Genomic DNA, 16,780 nt, shown 5'->3' with positions numbered 1-16,780 from the left:
TAACAGCCCAACTGAAAACCTTAGAACAGAGAGAAGCGAATTCACCCCGCAGGAGTAGACACCAGGAAATAATCAATTTGAGGGCTGAAATCAACAATAGAAACCAGGAAAACAATACAAAAAATCAATACAACAAAGAGTTTGTTTTTTGAGAAAATCAACAAGATAGACAAACCTTTATCCAAATTAATGAAAAAGCAGAGACAGAACATGCAAATTAACAAAATCAGAAACGAAATGGGGAACATAACAACAGACACAGAGGAAATCCAGACAATTTTCAGGTCATACTTTGAAAATCTGTATTCCACAAAAATTGAAAATCCAAAGGAAATGGAACTGGATAACTATCACTTACCAAAATTAAATCAAGAACAGACAAACAACTTAAATAGACATATAATCCGCAATGAAATAGAAGCAGTCATCGAAAGCCTTCCAACCAAAAAATGTCCAGGGCCACATGGATTCAGCGCAGAATTCTACCAGACATTCAAGGAAGAACTAATACCACTACTGTTAGGAACTAGCAGCCAGCTGACCCCTGCCCCCACGATGGGTGGCATGCTCATGGCCATGTCATCCCTATGTCAGCTTTACCTGGCGCTTACCTGGCGGCCAGAGGACTCAGTTACACATGCACAAGCCTCTTTTAAAGCAAGCTCGCCAAGTGCTTCTCTCTCTCTGCTTCTCTGCCTCTCTCTGCCTCTCTTCTTCTTTGCTCTCTCTCTCTCTCTCCTGCTTTCGGTTGGCCACCAGCTACCCCCTCTTTCTCTCCCCTCTCTCAATAAACTCCACGTGGGCGCTGAGTCTCGTGTTTGTGTTTCTTAGGCATTAGCTGCAGCAAAAGAACAACATTGGTGCCGAACCCCAGGCAGGCTCTCCTTGAGGGTCACTGGTGGCCGTCTGCTGGTGGTCGGCCAGCCAGAGATACTCAGGATCCTGTTTCCAATACCAGCAGTCCACCTCCTTCCCCCCATTCGCTGGAAATACCACCCCACACCGGCTTCAATTAGGTAAGGCACCCTTTTAAATTTTAAACCTATTTCCTTAAGGTCGAGTACATTCCTCATGGGTGGAAGACATACCGCCCAGGGCAGTATATCTGCTGACTGCTGAGTCCTTCCGGCCTCTGTGGCCCTGGCAAGGTATTGGGGCTGACAAGCTTCGAATAACGCTCTGCCATTCTCATTTACGGTGTTGCCACACTCTTGAGCTGACGAGTTCCAAGACTGCATGGTCACTTTCTGCTCTACCCATGGGGAATAAACCGACCAAGGAAATACCCCTCACCACTCCACTGGGATGCCTGATAGATGCCACTTGTTAAGGCACCCAGTCTTATTTACATTTGTACTGAAAAGTGGCCTAGATATCCCCTAGAAAATAATTCAAATTAGCCGCGTAACGGCTCTCTAGATCCTGGTATTTTACTGGATCTTTCAAATTACTGCCAGCGAACAGGTAGACAGAAGGAGTTTTTTATATCTCTCTGCTAAATAATCTCTTACCCTGAACTTATTTCTGTTCTCTTCCTGCCACGTTAAAACTCTCCTGCCCGCCGCAGCTGCAGCCTGTCTCAGAGCAGTAGCCTGGGCTGAGGAAGCATCTACTCAAGACAAAATTTTATCTCAAAACTTTATGATTTCTGCCAGCTGTTGGGGATATGTTTATGGCAGCCACCATCTTGACCACGTGGCCTAGCCTCACCCCCCATGGTTCTTCCCTCTGCTACACCAGCCACCTAGGCAGAGGTAGTCTAGCCAGCTTCTGCTGCCAACAGAACCTGAAACTCATTTACCTTTTGCTTTTATTCTTTTATTTGCTTTATTCTTTATTCTTTGTCTCTAATTTCTTTTTTCACTATGTCATACATAGCTTCACATTCTAGTCTTCTCAATTTTACCCAGTCCTGTTTAATATATCTGTACATTTAATTTGAATTTAACTTATGTAAATGTAAGCTAACTTCATACAACTTAAATTCAACTGTACTAAGTCTCAAATACTTCTAAATTGTTATGTTCCTTTTTAATGGTGGTAAACATTTAAGGTTATACATGTCTATTTCAAACTAACAAAATATTTATGCCACCCAGTCTTTCCTGTAAGCTGTTTATAAAGGTTAAGCCTCTATTATCAAAGGGAGTTTTTAATCTACCTCTTTGTCCTCTACAGGTATAAGTCTAACCTGCTAAGTTAAAACCAGTTACAGTCAGGCTGCAGGGCTCTGAGTAAAACATCCCTCCACAGCCTCTCAGCTTGGATCCAGTTTTCCAAACAAATTAATTAATTACAGGGAAAAAGCCTTACCTAGCCACCTATGTGCTTAAGGCAAGTAACTAAAGACTATTTTTGTGTACTAAGATATGCTAAACAGGCAGACAGTCCTCAAATGCTCAGAGATCTAGAGAATATGGCATTTAAAATGTTTCATTAAAAAGCTTTTATGACAGAGAGACAGGCCAGCTGCTGGCACCACCCATTTCCTCCAAGAAGACTGATGGACACTGAAGAAGCTCCACCCACAAAAGTGGCAACGCTAGCCACTGAGCAATCCTGCCTTTCATCACAACTGCTGCAAAGGGCTCTAAGGACCATGGACAAGAGGGCAGTGGAATCGACTTTCTCCACGTTGCTTGGGCCAACGGTAGGTAAGTCTTCCAAAAGTTTGTAATCCACAGGACTTGTGCCATCAGCAGAAGGCAAAAGTCCTTAAAGCCTCTGACTTCAACAACTGTGGAGGACCTGGGGTGGCTGTCCATGCTGCCAGCTAATAAGTCTCTGTTACTCTCTAATCATTCAGGTAAAATTTTATCCTTCTCAAGAACTCTGATGCTTTTGACGACTGGTAGCTTTATCAGCTTAAAGCGGTAGCCAAGGCTCCAATTGCTTCAAAACAGATTTTAAAAATGGGTATTTTAAGGTTGCTACTGTTTATAGTCTTAACATTAATCAATAAAGTTTTAACAGTGTTAAACACCATACTATGCCACTATATGATCACATCTGTAACTATGACCTTACAATTAAGATGCTTTTCATTATGCTAAAAATCTGCCAGTTGTATGTGTTAATTCTTTCAGCCAAATCTTTTCTAACATGAGTATGCTGCTAATGTATCTTAATATTTATGTTTTCACAAAATCAAAGGATTCTTTTAAGTTCCAGGGAGCTGAATTGGATCCATTTACAAGGTCAGATTCACTCCAAATAAATCACCTGTTTCCTGGCCTGGGGACTTCCTTCCCTTGTCCCAGGACCCCCTTGGGAGCCCCTCCCCCACCTCAAACTTCTCCCATTAAGTACTAAGACCTAAGAGAAAAAAACCTAACCTTGTCCTCTGTTCTGCTAACATCTTGCCAGGTCTCAAAGAGACGCCAGAGCCCCATACTGTCAGAACTGTGATGAAACAACCATCTACCAGGACATGGCAGCACCCCAGTCTTCACGGATCCCCCAAAGACTATCTATGCCCCCAATTCAGCAGGAAGCAGCCTCTGGAACTCAACATCCTTGTTCCCTAACCTGCCACGCCCAACCCCCACCTTTTTAATAACAATAAGAGGTGGTAATGTTAGGAACTAGCAGCCAGCTGACCCCCTGCCCCACAATGGGCGGCACACTCATGGCCATGTCAACCCTATGTCAGCCTTACCTGGCTTTACCTGGCAGCCAGAGGACTCGGTTACACATGTGCAAGCCTCTTTTAAAGCAAGCACACCAAGTGCTTCTCTCTCCCTGCTTCTCTGCCTCTCTGTTTCTTTGCTCTCTCCTTGCTCTCTCTCTCTCTTTGTTCTCTCTCTCTCTCTCTCTCTCTCTCCCTCCCTCCCTCCCTCCCTCCCTCTCTCTCTCTCTCTCTCTCTCTCTCTCTCTCTCTCTCTCTCTCTCTCTCCTGCTTTCAGTTGGCCACCAGCTACCCCCTTTTTCTCTCCCCTCTCTCAATAAACTCCACTTGGGGGCTGAGTCTCCTCTTTGTGTTTCTTAGACATTAGTGGCAGCAAAAGAACAACAACTACTCCTCAAACTGTTCCACAAGATAGAAACAGAAGGTTCATTGCCAAACTCTTTTTATGAGGCCACAATAACTTTGGTACCCAAACCTCACAAAGACACAACTAAGAAAGAAAACTACAGACCAATATCCCTGATGAACATCGATGCAAAAATACTCAATAAAATACTGGCAAACCGAATTCAAGAACACATCAGAGAAATCATCCACCATGACCAAGTAGGCTTCATACCTGGAATGCAGGGATGGTTTAACATACGAAAATCTATCAACGTGATCTACCACATAAACAAACAGAAAAAGAAAAACCATATGATTATCTCCCTAGATGCGGAAAAAGCCTTCGACAAAATTCAACACCCTTTCATGATAAAGGTCTTGGAGAGGTCAGGGATAACAGGAAGATACCTAAACATAATAAGGGCAATATACAGCAAACCAACTGCCAACATCAAACTGAATGGAGAGAAACTTAAGCCAATTCCAATAAAATCAGGAACAAGACAAGGCTGTCCTCTCTCTCCATATCTCCTCAATATCGTACTAGAAGTTCTTGCTAATGCTATAAGACAACAAAAGGAGATCAAGGGGATCCAAATTGGAAAGGAAGAAATCAAACTGTCTCTATTTGCAGATGATATGATAGTTTACATAAGCGACCCAATAAACTCTACCAGGGAACTCCTACAGCTGATAAACACCTTCAGCAAACTAGCAGGATACAAGATAAATTCAAAAAAATCAATAGCCCTACTTTTTTCAGATGACAAAGAGACAGAGAAAGAAATCAGAGAAACATCACCCTTTACAATAGCCACAAGCAACATAAACTATCTTGGTGTAACGCTTACCAAACAAGTAAAAGACCTATATAATAAGAACTTTGTGACTCTAAATAAATAAATTAAAGAAGATACCAGAAAATGGAAAGATCTCCCATGCTCTTGGTTAGGTAGGATTAACATAGTAAAAATGGCAATCTTACCAAAAGCAATCTACAGATTCAATGCAATCCCCATTAAAATCCCACCACAATTCCTCATCGACCTTGAAAGGATAATAATCAACTTTATATGGAAAAACAAAAGACCCAGGATAGCCAAAACAACCCTATACAATAAAAGAACTTCAGGAGGCATCACCATTCCTGACTTTAAGCTCTACTACAGAGCTATAGTTCTGAAAACAGCCTGGTATTGGCATAAAAATAGACAGGTAGACCAATGGATTCGAATTGAAAATCCTGATATTAATCCAAGCACATATGAACACCTGATTTTCGACAAAACAGCTAAAATTATACAATGGGGCAAAGACAGCATCTTCAACAAATGGTGCTGACACAACTGGATGAGGGTGTGTAGAAGACTGCAGATAGACCCATGTCTGTCGCCATGCACAAAACTCAAGTCCAAATGGATCAAAGACCTCAACATCAATCCAGCCATATTGAACCTCTTAGAAGAGAAAGTAGGAGGTACCCTTGAACAAACTGGTATAGGAGACCGCTTCTTGAACATAACTCCAGGGGCACAGACACTGAAAGAAACAATTTAGGACCTCTTCAAACTTAGAAGTTTCTGTAAGGCAAAGGACACAGTTGACAAGACCAAACGGCAGCCCACTGACTGGGAAAAGATTTTCACCAACCCTATATCCGACAAAGGGCTGATCTCCAAAATACACAAAGAACTCAAGAAACTAGTCAACAAAACACCAAATAACCCTATTCAAAGATGGGGTACAGAACTGAAGAAAGAATTCTCAATGGAGGAAATCAAAAAGGCTGAAAGACACTTAAGAAAATGCTCCACATCCTTAGCTATCAGGGAAATGCAAATCAAAACAACTTTGAGATACCATCTTACCCCTGCCAGAATGGCTAAAATTAAAAACACCAGTGATGACTTATGTTGGAGAGGATGTGGAGAAAGGGGAACACTCCTCCACTGCTGGTGGGAGTGCAAACTCATACAGCCATTTTGGAGATCAGTATGGCGGTTCCTCAGGAAAATGGGAATTAGTTTACCACAGGACCCGGCAATCCCCCTCTTAGGCATATACCCAAAGGATTCACATCCATGCAACAAAGACATCTGTTCAACTATGTTCATAGCAGCACTATTTGTAATAGCAAGAACCTGGAAGCAACCTAGATGCCCCTCAATTGAAGAATGGTTAATGAAGATGTGGCACATCTACACAATGGAATACTACTCTGCAGAAAAAAATAATGGTATCTTGAAATTCGCAGGCAAGTGGATGGCACTTGAAGAAACCATCCTGAATGAGGTAACCCAGTCACAAAAAGAGGAACACAGTATGTACTCACTCATATATGGATTTTAGACTATAGATCACCAGACTATAATTCACATCACCAGACGAACTAGGATACAAGATATATTCTAAGAGATTCATATAAAGTCCCTCACAGAACTGGGAAGGGACAAGTCCCCCAGAGCTCAGGTGAAGTGGGGGAGGACAGCGAATGGAGAGAGAAGTAGGAGAAAATGAGGGGAGGAAAGGAAAACCTGTGCAACCAGGAAGATTGAGCCTGGTTAGGAATAGAAGATAGGAAAGAGAGAGAGACAGAGAACATAAAAGAGGGAGCCAATATTGGTTTGAAGATAAAATTGAACACAAAGGAAGGTCAAGAGAACTACAAGACTGCTCCCAACTAACAATCTCAGCTTCCGTGGAAAGGCTATCATAAATGCCCTTCCCGGAGAGTGAGATCAACAACTAACTTCTCCATGGAGCCCTCAACTAATGCCTGTTGTAAATAGGAGCAAACACCCATACATAAACACTGAGTCGAACTAGAACCCAGAAGCAGATGGAGAGGACAAGTCCATGTGGCAGAAGCACATAGAGACAGCTTACCTGAACAAGGAGGAGCTAACGGCCACCAGACTGATAGCTGGGAAGCCAGCATGGGACTGACTCGGGCCCCCCTGAATATGGTTCTCAGCCAGAAGGACTGAGCAGTCTAAGAGACCTCAGACAGTGGAGCCAGGATGTATCCCTGGTGCACAAAGTACTTTGCGAACATATCCCCCATGGAGGGATAACTGCCTTAATCTAGACACAGGAGAGAAGCCCTAGTCCCTACTTCACAGGACCTGTCAGATCTACATGACCCCAACTGGATGGCATTCCCCTACATATGGAATTGGGGTGGGGGGATGGGAGGGGAGGGTGTTTAGAGTGCATGTGAGAGGGCAGAGAGGATAAAAGGGAGGGAAGGAGGGAGGGAGGGAAGGAGGGAGGGAGAGAGGGAGGGAGGGAGGGAAGGAGGAAGGGAGGGGGAACTGGGATCGACATGAAAAATAATAAATTAAATTAAAAAAAATGCTTTGACTCCAAAATTTAAGTTGAAGGACAAGTTACTGGGGAAAAGGATTTCTATTTTTGTTTCCACAGAAAATGAAAAGATGTGGATTCCTTCCAGACTTATGTGGTTTGATCATGCCAGACTGCCTGAAACAGAGTACAAGCTGATCCTACATTCAAAACAGCTGGACAAAACAGCCCTACAGACTACAGCCAGGAATTGTGAATCTTCTTCGAATCCCCCCAAGACAGCATCCCTTACCAGCAGGAAGTAGTTTGGAAAGAACGATGCCCAAATTCCCAAATATTGTGTATAAATGTTTGTTTTTATTTAATTGGACTTTGTTATATATAGTAAAATAAAAAAAAAGTTTACAAAAAAAAAAAAAAGAAAAAACAGAGAACTTCAACTAAAAGTTAAAGATATTATCAACCCAGAACTTTTAGGAGAAAATAAACATGTTTTAAGTATCCAGTTGCTACTTTTATATATTTAATTTTGCTACTGTTGTAAATAGTAATATTAATATTTTTGGAGATAGAGGTTTGCCAAGGAGTGGAGACCCACAGGTTGAGAACTGCTGATTTAAATGAATATAGCAACCATTTTCATTTTACAACCTTTAAATAACATGGAAATATAGTATCATTATATTGAAAAAGGAAACATGTAAAACTATATTGATATAGCCTTCATGTAACTTAAGTGAAAAGTGCACATAGGGCAACTTAGACTAACCCACCTCTGTAAGTGAAATGTATCACTTCCATGAATATAACCAAGACTTATTCTAACTAAAGAATGATTGCTTTATGTTACAAGATTAATAAAAACCCAGAGACAGGTTCAAGCTTCCAGATGAAGATCAGCAAAGAAGCCAGTCATTAGCTCTTACCTCTACCTCAGGCTAAAGGCGCTGTCTATCCTCAGAGTGGTTGGAGAATAAATCTCTGAGACTGCATACTGAATGCCACACTCCTATTTAATAATATAGCTCCCTAGAGTTGGGATTAAAGGCATGGTATCCCAAGTGCTTCAATCTCCTTTGTGTGACTGTTTCTCTTTTAGACTGATTCACTCTAATGTAACTCTGGGTGGCCTTGAACTCACAGAGATACATCTGCCTTTGTCTCCTGTGTCCTGGGATTGAACTTGTATTCCACCACTGTCCAGTTTCAACAACTAACTAGTATGGCTGATGGAATTAAAGATGTGTATCATGACTGCCTGCCTCTATGGCTGTGGCTAGCTTTACATTTTGATCTCCAGTAGTTTCACTAAATCATAAATATCACCAGTTTTACTTTGTCAAACAAATGCAGGTTGTAAGGGAATCACCAAACTAATAAAAAACTAAAGAACAAATTACAGGTAAAATCATACCACTTCCATGTTTTCAGCATTCTGATTTACTACCTGTGTATCCGGAGTTCCTTAGGATCAAAGGACAACAGGCCTTCCCCAGATACTTCGCCATCGTCTCCAGCCTTTTTTTCTCGTCTGGCAATTTTTTTTTCTTCACGGCGATAGAGTTTCATTAACTGCTTTTCTTGTTCAGATTGAATAGTAACTTGACATCCATAATTAGGCTTGGCATTCTCTCCTAAAATTTTTTTACAACTATCTGTGAAGTGATTAAAAAACATAATGAATTATAAATCTCAAACATGACTTGACATTTATGAAAACCATTTTGCCACTACAAAAGCATAACAATCCAATTCTCTAACAACTCACTTTCTATACCTGGTTTACTCAATTACATATTTAAGGGTAGTCTTAAAAACATGCTATCTACATAGTGTTGCATAGTAACATAAGAAAAGTGAGCAAAAGTTTCTACTTGAAGATTCAATACTGTAATGATACTGGGCACATACAATTTTTGGTATAACATTAATTGCAAAAATTAAATTTCATGACTATAATAATTTAGTCATATGATTTCAAATATATAATTATCAATTTTAATTGCAACCACCCATTTGTGTGATACAATAACAATCTGTTATAAGTTAAATACTGTTTTCCCTAAGTAATTAGCCTTGCAATATTAGGTTATTATATATTTATTACTTTTCATAGTTTAGGATATATCCATAAACAATGATCAAAACCACAGCACTGTTCACCTTCTAATAGAAATGCAAAGAAACAAATCAATCAAAATTCATGGTTTATAAAGTGAGTTAGGTTTGTGTATAATCACATTAATATTGAGGATGTTTTCCCAACAGGATTGCCTTTTGTGTTTAATTACACTCTTTCCGAGTATCTCCAGTCCTAAAGGTGCTAAAAGAACTTCCCCTAAAAGGAGTCATCAAGTCAGTAGGCATTTATGATATTGAGGACTCAGCACAGTGAAGCTAGAAGATATAAATGAAACTTGGTCTACACTCTGACCAGAGCACAGGTACAAGTTATCTAAACAACAAAAGTTAAAGCAAAATAGGGAAGGTATTCTACAAAGCACCAAGAAAATGAGATTCAAATTCATTCTTAGTAAAATCTTGAAACTTGTCAGATACTGCATTCTTAGTTAAAGCCATTGCATTCTCAATCACATGAAATAAATACCTATAATGTGGCTTTATCTGCATTAAAAAGGAAAGTATGTTTCAAAAGTATAAAATAACGAAGTATTTGATCTACAATAAGCTGAAATTTTATGGCTGTAACCAAAATATTCTCCTATTTGTCTTAATATACCTTATTTTCTATATAATATAATTTATAATTTTAATTTTAAAAAAATCCATATAGTTCAAAGCTTTTGCATGCACCAAGAACTAAAAGAAAAGTGAAGTTGTCTGCAAAATAAATTAGCAATACAGATATGAAGGATGTTTCAAGAATGTGAAAATGCCATCTTCTCACCATAGGCGACTGCTAAAACACTTGAAAATGTGAAACCATACTTTAGATAACATAACAAATATTTTGTACCAGTGTAATTAAGTTTTACGTGAAGTTGATAGTAACAAGACACTAAAGAAACTAAAATTGTAATAAAACATATGTAACTCACTGAAAATTTTATAAATTCTCAATCAACATTTACTACAAACCTATAAAACTGAACACAGTAAATAATAATAATGATTTCTTTAAGTCAATTTTAAATGCTTAAATGTATGACACTTTTTGGTTGTGGTATCTGTAAAAACTGACAAGAGAAAAAAATAACTAATAGCAACTATAACATAAAATGTTACTCAAGAATGAAATAGAAGTTTATGTTTGGAAAACCATATTATTATGTTGTCTGGTGGTGGTGGCACACACCTTTAATCCCAGCACTTAGGAGGCAGAGGCAGTGGCAGGTGGATCTCTGTGAGTTCGAGGCCAGCCTGGACTACAAAGCAAGTGCCAGGATAGGCTCCAAAGCTACACAGAGAAATCCTGTCTCAAAAAAACAAAACAAAGAGCAAAGAGAGAGATAATGAGAGAGAGAGAGAGAGAGAGAGACAGAGAGAGATAGAGACAAAGAGAGAGAGAGAGACAGAGAGAGAGAGAGAGCATATTATTCTAGAAATGAATCTTTTACAATCTTCAAAGAAGCTGCTGCTAGCCATGTCAAAGGAGCAGCAAGTGGCAATTGAACTTGAAGAGTTTGGCACTGATGGCTAAACCTGATACACAGGGTCCTGAGGGCTTTGGCTCCAGAATGACTCTTGCTACTATGCCTTTAGATGTTTGCATCTGCTAATTTTCTCTGGCATCTGGCATGGTGTGAATGGCTGTGGGAGCGTCCCCACTGCTTTAATGTACTGTAATTCTTTCATGGAAATATCCACAATATACTGGGCATTTTTACCTCTGAATTATTATAAAGATGATTTCTTCTTAAGCTGTACTGTTTAATTGAAGTAATGATTTTATACAATAACAATGTTATTCTAAATGATTAAGGGCTTTGTTTTTTTATAGCAAGGGATTATAACAGAAGTTAGTTTAGTGGGATAATTAATACAGGTAAGTTAGGATATAGTGTTGCTCCTGCCCCTGCTAGAGCAGGTGCTGCAGAGGATAAAAAATAAGAACAGCCAGGACTTATGAGTTTTTCTTGTGGAGCCATAAATGATTTGGGTCAATGGTTAGGAAAAAACTGCATCCCAGAGGCTAGACTAGCCCAAGTTCTTTTAATTTTAGTGTTGGGAAATGTGTTTATTGGTTTCAGTGTGCATCACAGCTAAAACAAATCTTTAAATATGACTTAAGGTTCGGTTAAGATGTTTTTGTTAATGGCTTTAAGGTAGAAAATCTTGGGAAACAATTTAAAGTTTAGAAAGAGATACATTTAATATTTGAGTGAGAAACTCATTGAATTCAAGGGACCAGAAACAATGGCAGCCTGGCTATTGCTGGCTGATATACCTTTCTTGCTAGGATGGGTTGGTGATCAAAGGTGATGATTAATTTCTTTTAATCATTTCTGCCCTCAGCTTCCTGATATGATTTAATTAAAAAAAATGTTCATACGTTGGTAGAGACCCTGAAAACAAAGTAGAAATGCTGTTTTCATATATAAAAGATAAGATTTGTGATTTTTTTTTAGATAAAATTACTGTTTGTAACAGCAAAATACAGCTTGCCAGTATAAGACCTGGCTAAGAAAAATATTTTACTTGCTTACACTTTGTAAATCAATAACAAGGTGCTTAGACATGAATGTATGTGGGTTCTTAGGAATAATTTATTTTTCTTCTGTAATATGTAAAATGTTTAATCATGTAAGGGAAATGGAAAACATGATGTTCTTTACTTGTATTCATTATAATCAACTACCACCCAGGCCCACATCCAAAACTTTGAGTTGGCATATCCTGATGGGGGATGTCCTCCTGTATATATATTTCTGTTATTTGTTGATGAATAAAACCCTATTTGGCCAATAGCAAGCTCAGGGAGGGCTAGGAGATGAGGAAAATTCTTGAGAGAGAGGCAGAGAGGTGGCCAAGAGAGGAAGCCATGTAGAGACCAGGAGGATAGGACTCCAGGTGTTCTCTGGTAAGAAAAGGCCATGTAGAAATAAATACACAGATGTGTAGTTATGGGTTAATAATTAAGACAGAGTTGGCCAATAAGAAGCCCTAGTCATCAGCCTACAGTTTAATAATTAATATAAGTCTTTGTGTGCTTATTTGGGGATGAGGCAGTGATGGGAACTGGCAGGACAATAAACTCTAACAACACCATCTAAACATTGACCCCATCTATAAGCTGCTGGAGCACATGAAGGAACTTGTCCTGCAGAATGAATGATAGCCAGGATATCTGAGAGAAATGTGAGGGTACAGTATTGATGGTGTACCAGAATACAGAGGCATTGAACCAAACCAACAACGCATTGCAACGAACATTTGCAAATAAAGCTGTTTGGACAAAAGGGTGTACTGAATAACAACACTGCAGCTCCCAAGGCCACTACAACAAACGAGTATGTGATGCAGAGACATTACATGTTTTTTCTTTCTATTTTTAAATTTTCCTTGAGGGGACAGGCTACAAGGGTGGAGGGTAGACATGGGAGGACTGGGAAATGAGTGAGATTGGGGTGCAAGTTGTACAATTTCCATAGACTCAATAAACATTGTGTTAATAAGCTGGGCGGTGATGGCTCGTCTTTAATCCTAGCACTAGGGAGGCAGAGGCAAGTGCATCTCTGAGTCAGAGGCCAGCCTGGTCTATAAAACTACATAGAGAAACCATGTCTTGAAAAATCAAAATAAAAATTAGGTTAATAAACAAGATTATGTAATTTCAAGTTTCTTGTTTAAACTATAATTAACTATAAATAGAAGCAATGGTAACAACAATCCAATATAGAATAAAGGTTAGAGCCATTTGGTGAATGATTATGTATTTATGCAAGAAAGATGAGCATAGGAATGTCTGAGAATAACATGCCAAAGAAGACCAAGTTCCTAACTCGGTAATGTAATCCCAGCCTTCTGAGAACATTTATGAGAATTAGAGGAAATTCATGACTAATTCTGGAATAAAATCAAGGCTGTTTTCATCGGTCCCATCTAGTGCCATCACCAGCGGGGGGGGGGGGGGGGGGGAATGACATGACATTAACAGAAAGGAAGAATAGAGAAGTCAACATAAATATTAGAAGCATATTATTTCCATATGCTCTTATGATTTCTTAAAATAAGGCTGGCAAGGTAAATTTGAGTAAAATTTTTAAGAAATTTCATTTTCGTTTTGCTATTTGAAACTTGAGACTGATAGCCCTGTGGCAAGATATGTCAGGTAGTTTTTTTTTTTTTTTTTTTTTTTTGTTTTGTACTTTTGTTTCTTATCCTAATGTCCCTAATTGGGAGGGAGGGTTAAATACATAAAATACATGGTATTCCATTTTCTAAGTATGATAATAATGTACCACGTGTGAAGGTGACTGCCACTATTCTTACCTGTACCCATAAGAGTTTATGGAGTATTACCACGAGGTATACCATTTCTGTAGTTGTTAAATAAAAGGCTTAAATAGTGTTCTTGTTATCTCCCCCCATCCACCTCCTTCCCACATGCATGTGTGAGTGCAAAACAAACACTGGAACAAAATGTTAGTGAGTGGTGAACCTAGAAATGTACATGCCAAGATTTGCTATAATTTATCTTTACCAGGTTTGAAATTTTTCAAAATAAAAACTATAATACTCCTATGGACACAGTGTGTGTGTGTGTGTGTGTGTGTATGTGTGTGTGTGTGTGTTTGTGTGTGTGTTGTAGTATTCATTCTTAAAATATTAAAAACAAAAAAAATTCCATATTGCTTAACATGTCACAAAAAAAATGCTATGACCAAAAACTAATATACCCTATTTGTGTCACTTATGTATGTTTCGTAATCTGCCATCTAAACTTTATATATAAGAATGTCATCAGTAATACTGTGAACAAAAGGACATAAAAAGCATAATTACATTTAAAATATTTGTTAAGCAACAAGTCTTTATTTTTAAACATTTTATTTACTCTTGAATTTCACAGAGCTATGAAGAAATATGATCATATCTACCCTCCATTTATCTCCTATAACTACCTCAACTTCCCAAACATACCCCCAGCAAACTTCATGTTTTACAGATAACTCACTAAGTCTATTAAGTACTGCCCCTACGTGCATTGGTCTTTCTTATAAATTAAAATCACTACCAGACTCTTACCTTGAAGAACCTGAAACTTATGGTCATTTGAAGAATTAAGAAATCGATCTACAATTGTAATTCTGTTCTGGAGGAGTTTTTCAATCAGATCAAGTCCTTCAGGTCCCAGCAATTCAAAAAGCTTTAAAAGAAAATAGCAAAATGAACATTTACACATTGATACCCCTTGCAACAAAATATTGAATTAAACTAACCATATGTAATACACAGTAGTCAAGAAAGGAAGCAACTTGTAAGTAAAAGAAAATTTTATCTCTAAAATGGTGAAGAATGCCTAGTACTTTTATAAAGACTACTCATGATAATAGAAAGATCATAAATCTTTTATTAAAAACAATTATAATTTGGATACATTATTCCATCAAAGAATAAATAATTGTTATTTAGTTTAGTTTAGTTCACTATGGTATAATCAAATGAAATTCTAAAATTTAATCTACTTTTCAACATTTTTCTGGAATTTAAGATTATAATTTACAGGCGACCTAAAAGCTACTACAACATTTGCCATTTTAATCAGTCATCATTGGTTACCAAATTTTATAGGTATTTACAAAATAAATTCTGAAATCTAAAACATAGTTCAGTAAAGTTCTCATGCATATATTACTTGCCTATGTAGGATTTGTCAAAGATTAAGTTGGTTTCAGTCATGGAAGAATAAAGGTTACAATTCAAAGCTTTCAACTAGATCACTATATATATTTATATATGTGTGTGTATATATATACACACACATATATAAATACACACACACACACATATACATATACATACATACATACATACATACAAAATACACCTCTTCTGGAAAGGGTTCAGGCTTCCTCAAGTATGAGCTGAGGAAGTAACATTTCAAAAATGTTACACTCTACACTCTAATGTAAGGAAGTTAAATTAACCAAATTTTATTGTTATAGACCCCATACACAAAATCATAAGATGAAAACTCATTTGAGAATATATGATTTGTTAAATATATTTTTGTTGTTTAATGAAGTTAAATAAGAAAAAGGAAAATAAAATAAATCGTGAAGAATGAATCTGTTTTATCAACTCTAAAAGTATCAATAGCATATAAACATTTATTATGTTTGGCATAATAATGCCAAACTATGATTGGCAGTAATCTTATAAGAAGATCTGGACTAACAAACGTTTCATGATGGGTGATGTCCTTCTGTATGCTGTGAATATTATGTTTCTTTTATTGGTTGATTAATAAAGCTGTTTTGGCCAATGGACAGGCAGGATATAGCCAGGTAGTAAGTATAGGCAGGGCTACCAGACTAGGAGAATTCTAAGAGGAATGGAGAGTGTTAGTCACCAGAGAGACTCCATGTAGCTACTGGGAAGAGAGGACAACCAGGCATTCTCCAGTAAGCCAAAACCAAGTTGTGTGTGTGTGTGTGTGTGTGTGTGTGTGTGTGTGTGTGTGTGTGTGTGTGTGTTAATAATTAAGAGATCCAACCAATAAGAAGACTGAGACATTGGGCAAACAGTTTAGAGAAGAAGGAGGAAAAGCAGCAGTTGGGCTGAAATAAACAAAATAAAAATTAACACAGAATTCCTGCTCTCTCTCCCTCCCCCCCCTCTCTCTCTCTGTGTGTGTGTGTGTGTGTGTGTGTTAATAATTAAGAGATCCAACCAATAAGAAGACTGAGACATTGGGCAAACAGTTTAGAGGAGAAGAAGTAGGAAAAGCAGCAGTTGGGCTGAAATAAACAAAATAAAAATTAACACAGAATTCCTGCCACCTGACCCTGAGCCTATCTCTGGCTGATACCTCCTCTTTCCTCAGAGGCCAGGCCAGCATCCTGAGCCACAGGTGAGACTGTCCCAAACAAACATAGCCTTTACCTGCTCAACATATCCCCAACCAGTTCTTGGTCCACATCTCTGGCTGAAACCTCCTCTTTCCCCAGAGGCCAGACAAGTATCCCGAACCCCAGGTAAGACTGCCCCAAAACCAGCCTGCACTGGCCCAAAATAACTCTAACATCCTGCTCCTCTCCTCATTACTAGATCCCAGCCCATACCTTTGGCACAAGCCTTTCTTCCCATCAGATATGGGTCAATCCCCTGAAAACCAGGTAGGCCAACTCCTCACCCAACTCCTGCTTACTCCTTCCCAGAATAACCCAAATGCCTCTCTTCTCCTTGCCACCACATCCCAGGCCACACCTTGCGTGGAAACTTCATTTTCCCCAAGGGGCCAGAACAGATCCTGATACCAAGAGGCCAAACAAG

The 16,780-nt window shown here is 38.6% G+C and overlaps 1 protein-coding gene across 1 annotated transcript in view; it reads right to left on the bottom strand.

Annotated features, from left to right (window-relative positions):
- Ascc3 (activating signal cointegrator 1 complex subunit 3) overlaps positions 1–16,780 on the bottom strand; it is a 286,596-nt gene that overhangs the window by 233,820 nt on the left and 35,996 nt on the right. Inside the window, exons 4-5 of the mRNA XM_051206191.1 lie at positions 14,531–14,651; positions 8,769–8,976 (exon numbers count right to left, since the gene is read on the bottom strand). Of these exons, the coding sequence (XP_051062148.1) occupies positions 8,769–8,976; positions 14,531–14,651 (329 nt within the window). The remainder of the gene's footprint in view (positions 1–8,768; positions 8,977–14,530; positions 14,652–16,780) is intronic.

The sequence above is a fragment of the Phodopus roborovskii genome, unplaced genomic scaffold (assembly GCF_943737965.1).
Source record: "Phodopus roborovskii unplaced genomic scaffold, PHOROB, whole genome shotgun sequence".
Lineage (NCBI taxonomy): Eukaryota > Metazoa > Chordata > Mammalia > Rodentia > Cricetidae > Phodopus > Phodopus roborovskii.
This window is presented reverse-complemented; position numbering and strand designations above follow the sequence as displayed.